The following is a 3,755-nucleotide window of genomic DNA, read 5'->3' on the forward strand; positions in this document are numbered from 1 at the left end:
CTTTTTTCATTCTCGGCAGCTCTGAAGTGCAAAAACAGCACCGCAGGGAGGCTGAGATGGGCGGCGAAGGAACTCCTCAGCTCCTCCAGCGCCCTGCACCGGGGGCCACAGCCTCACTCGGTCCCGCGTACGGCTTACAGACTGGGCTGCCCCGACGCGCTCGCAGCGCCAGCACCCCGCGCTCTCTGGCCAGCGTGGCCGTGTCACCAGAGCTCCTGACCGGGGCAGGGAGGATGCGGTGAGGAAGCCCGGCCGCCCCGCTCTCACCCTGCGTGCCCACCAGCACCATCGGCACCTCCGCTGTGTTCCGGTAGCTGCAGAGCCGCAGGGAGTAGTTGTAGACTGTCTGGAAGCTGATCTCGTCCTCCAGGCTGAAGACAAACACCACAGCATCGCCCCAGGCAGCAAACTGAGGGAGACAGAGCGGTTGTTACAGCCCCGACAAGCGTCCCGGAGCCCCGTGCCCGGAGCCGCCGGCAGGGGCAGCCGCACGGCCGAGCTCAGGCCCTGTGGCACAACTCCCCGGCACCGCGGGGAGGCCCAGGTCAACGGTCACCATAGCAGTAGCCCCTCCTCGGGCCTCGCAGTCCTCGTGTCCTCCCATGACCGGGTGCCCCAGGAGGCAGCCAGGCAGGTCCCCCCCGGAGCCCTCCCATCCCCCCGGGGCAGCACGGGGTGGGACGGGGCCGCGGGAGGTAGGGATCTCCTACCTGGAGTTCGGGGGGACCCCCTTCATCTCGAATCAGCAGCAAGTAACTCTGACCATCCACCACGATCTCCTTCTTAAATCGGCCACCTTGGGAGGAGAGCAGAGCAGCGGGTCAAGCGAGGGGGGAGCGCGCAGGGGCAGCCCCTAACGAAGGCCACGGGAGGCTGCAGGGCCCTGCGGCGGCGGCAGGCGAGGTGCAGAGACACCGGTCACCTTTGGAGCCGGGGAGCAGCGTGGACCCAGACCACCCCCAGGCGCCCTGGAAACCAGACCTTACCCTCGGGAGACTCCTCCTGCACGTAGGTGCCGGTCAGGTAGCGGTGCACAAGGGCCGACTTGCCGCTGGACAGGTTCCCCACGATGCCCTGAAACAGAGGGGCGCATCACCCACCGCCCGCCAGCCCAGCACACCTCCCCTGGCACGAGGCCGCCCCGAGGGGCGACACCACCAGGAACCAACCGGGCACGTGCCGATGGCGGGCAGCGACGGTCGTGAGAGGGCACAGGGGACGGCACAACCCGGCCGGCACTCGGCGAGAAGCCTGGGGGCGTTTACTGGTCTCAGTGGGGCAGAGAGCAGCGGGTACTGGGGCGCAGCCACGCATACGGGGGGCGGTGAGGACCCTCGTCCTCCCCCACGCAGACACAGCCCCACAGCCCCACTGCTCCCGGAGGACGCTTGCCCACCCAAGCCACAGTCAACTGCGACGATCAAACCCCTCTTCTCCCAGCCCACACCCCCCAGATTTTGGGGTGTTTAGAGCTCCTGACAGCACCCGCCGGACGGGGAACGAGAGCAGAGACTGTCCCCGCGATCGGTACAGCTGCGGCTTCCGACACCGGCAGCAGTGCCCAGCGCCGGCTCCTCGCTGCGGCAGCGCGCAGGTTCCCCGGTGCAGCCGGCTGTGCTGCCTACGCAGCAAGACACCCAGCACCAACTGTTAACCGAGCTGGAAAATAGACATACCTAGCACCGATTTTTAACCAAGTTAAAAACCAGAGATACCTAGCACTAATTTTTAACTGCACTGACACACACCGGGCTGGGGGTCTGTTACTCTGCATCACCCTACAAAATGAACGCAGCTGTCCCAGGATGGGTCAGGCAGACAACCCAGTTCTTCCTCATGTCACCATGTCCCCAGTGATTTCAGAACACCTCCCGTGCCTGAGGGCTGGCGCGTGCGCTCGCCCGCTGGTGGGAGAGCAGTGCTGGGGCAAAGGGGCCTCTGCTGCCGTCCTTGCCAAACACGCAGTTCCGACTGCTCCGCGCGTACCCCACAGCTGCTCCCCACAGCCACGGGGACAGCGCAGCTCACGGAGGGGGCTCCCGCCTCGCTGAGCATCCCGCCTCCTGCTCCTCCAGCCTCAGCCGCAGCGTCGCTCTGACGGAGCTGCAGCAGAAGCGCCGCGGCGATGCAGCGGCGCACTTGGCCCGTGCTCTTCTGCCACCTCCCGACACCCCAGGCCTGCGCAGAGGTGCTCTCGGCCAGAAGAGCCGCTCCCAACTCGCTCCTTACACAGCCCTGAGCACCTCAAACCCCTCTTGGTGACGAAGGCGGGCAAGCTCCTACCAGCCGTTCCCCGTGCAGAACCCAGGACGCCATCCCGGGGCCACAGCTCACCGCAGCTGGGCAGAGCGAGCTCCCAGCCCTCTTCCACACCGCTTCCCAAAAAGCACTTCACCTACCTTCAGCTTCAGATGGTCTGACCTTACCACGGGTCTTCCCGGACACAACCAGCTCCTCCTTTCGGGCACCCTACGCCTCCTCCCGTGTCTAAGCCACACTCCCAGTGCTCCCATGAAGAGGTCCTTGGGGCAGGTGTCCAACACACCGACATGGCCACTCGGACACCCGCCCGCGCTGTCTGGGGGTTCTCCACTACCACAGGTCCACTCTGCCGCACCGAACACACGACTGAAACGGACTTCTTGTTGCCCACTGTACCATCCACCCAAACGCTTTAGTAGGCGTCCTCCTTCTCTGTGCCCAAGATCAGCCCGCACAGACTGCGCGGACCTGCTGTTTCACTGGGATTTCACGGCTGGTACATCTACCAGACAGAAGCCACCAGAGACGTCCCTGTGCAGACCTCCCAACGCAGCTGCTGTGCTTCTGGAAATCCAACATCCCCTGCATGTCCACAGCTGCTTCACAGCAAAGGCTCAGTGACACTAAAGCGCGCGGCAGCGCACCACTGGTCATGTGCCCTTCCTAAACCCACCGCTGGACCAGACCACAGGATTCACCGGGCACGTGTGGAGCACCCGCATTTGCTGGAAATACCAGAGTCTCCGCAGAGGTGCTGCACAGATGCGGTTGGTGTATTTCTATATTTCTAAGGAAGAAACTTAGCACTGAAAAGCTAATAGTGCTCATGAACACGGCACATACCCTTACAAGAAACGAAATCAAACTCCCAAGTCCCACCACGTGTCTCTGAGTCTCACCTGGGTATGGGAAACGGGCACAAGGCACGGCGGAGGCAGAGCTCTCCGCTTGTCTGCTGTCACGGGAGAACCCTCATCGCGGGCTCCAGCCAGCCGATCTCCTGGAAGCGCGGCACGGCACCGCCGGCAGAGCCCGTGCAGCTGCGTGAGGACCGGCTCCCTCCCGAGCTCCATGCCCTCACCCGTCCACGGCGCACCTGAGCCCCTCCGAGCGCCAGGAATGCAATGCTGCGCGCTCAGCCCAGGGCACGCAGCGCCCCAAGAGACCCAAGTCCTGCGCGTGGGGGCCGGGGGTGGCTGTGCCACCTCCCGCACCTCAGCTGCCGGAGCAGGTCTGCGGTACGGCCGCACACAGCCCCGCCAGCGCCGAAAGGAGCGGGGGAGAGGGGAGAGGAGTGTGGGAACACCAGAGCTGCCTCTGCCCCCACGGGGAGGGGCATGGCCGACCTCTTCCAGGCAAGGGGACGAGCTCGGTGAGTGAGTCACCACCCGGCAGGTTCTCCAGCCTTCAGCCCGGTGCTGGAAAGCTCCGGCTGCCCCGGGTCCTGCCCCGGGCCACCCGCACGCTCCTGGCGAGAGGCGAAGCCACGCCAG

General features: G+C 65.1%; 1 protein-coding gene across 1 annotated transcript in view; it reads right to left on the reverse strand.

Moving 5' to 3' along the window:
- The window catches only part of AGAP3 (ArfGAP with GTPase domain, ankyrin repeat and PH domain 3), a 138,561-nt gene that overhangs the window by 130,305 nt on the left and 4,501 nt on the right, over window positions 1-3,755 (reverse strand). The window contains exons 2-4 of the mRNA XM_009889178.1: window positions 987-1,074; window positions 711-796; window positions 268-409 (exon numbers count right to left, since the gene is read on the reverse strand). Of these exons, the coding sequence (XP_009887480.1) occupies window positions 268-289 (22 nt within the window). The 5' untranslated portion in view covers window positions 290-409; window positions 711-796; window positions 987-1,074. The remainder of the gene's footprint in view (window positions 1-267; window positions 410-710; window positions 797-986; window positions 1,075-3,755) is intronic.

The sequence above is a fragment of the Charadrius vociferus genome, unplaced genomic scaffold (assembly GCF_000708025.1).
Source record: "Charadrius vociferus isolate BGI_N301 unplaced genomic scaffold, ASM70802v2 scaffold971, whole genome shotgun sequence".
Classification (NCBI taxonomy): domain Eukaryota; kingdom Metazoa; phylum Chordata; class Aves; order Charadriiformes; family Charadriidae; genus Charadrius; species Charadrius vociferus.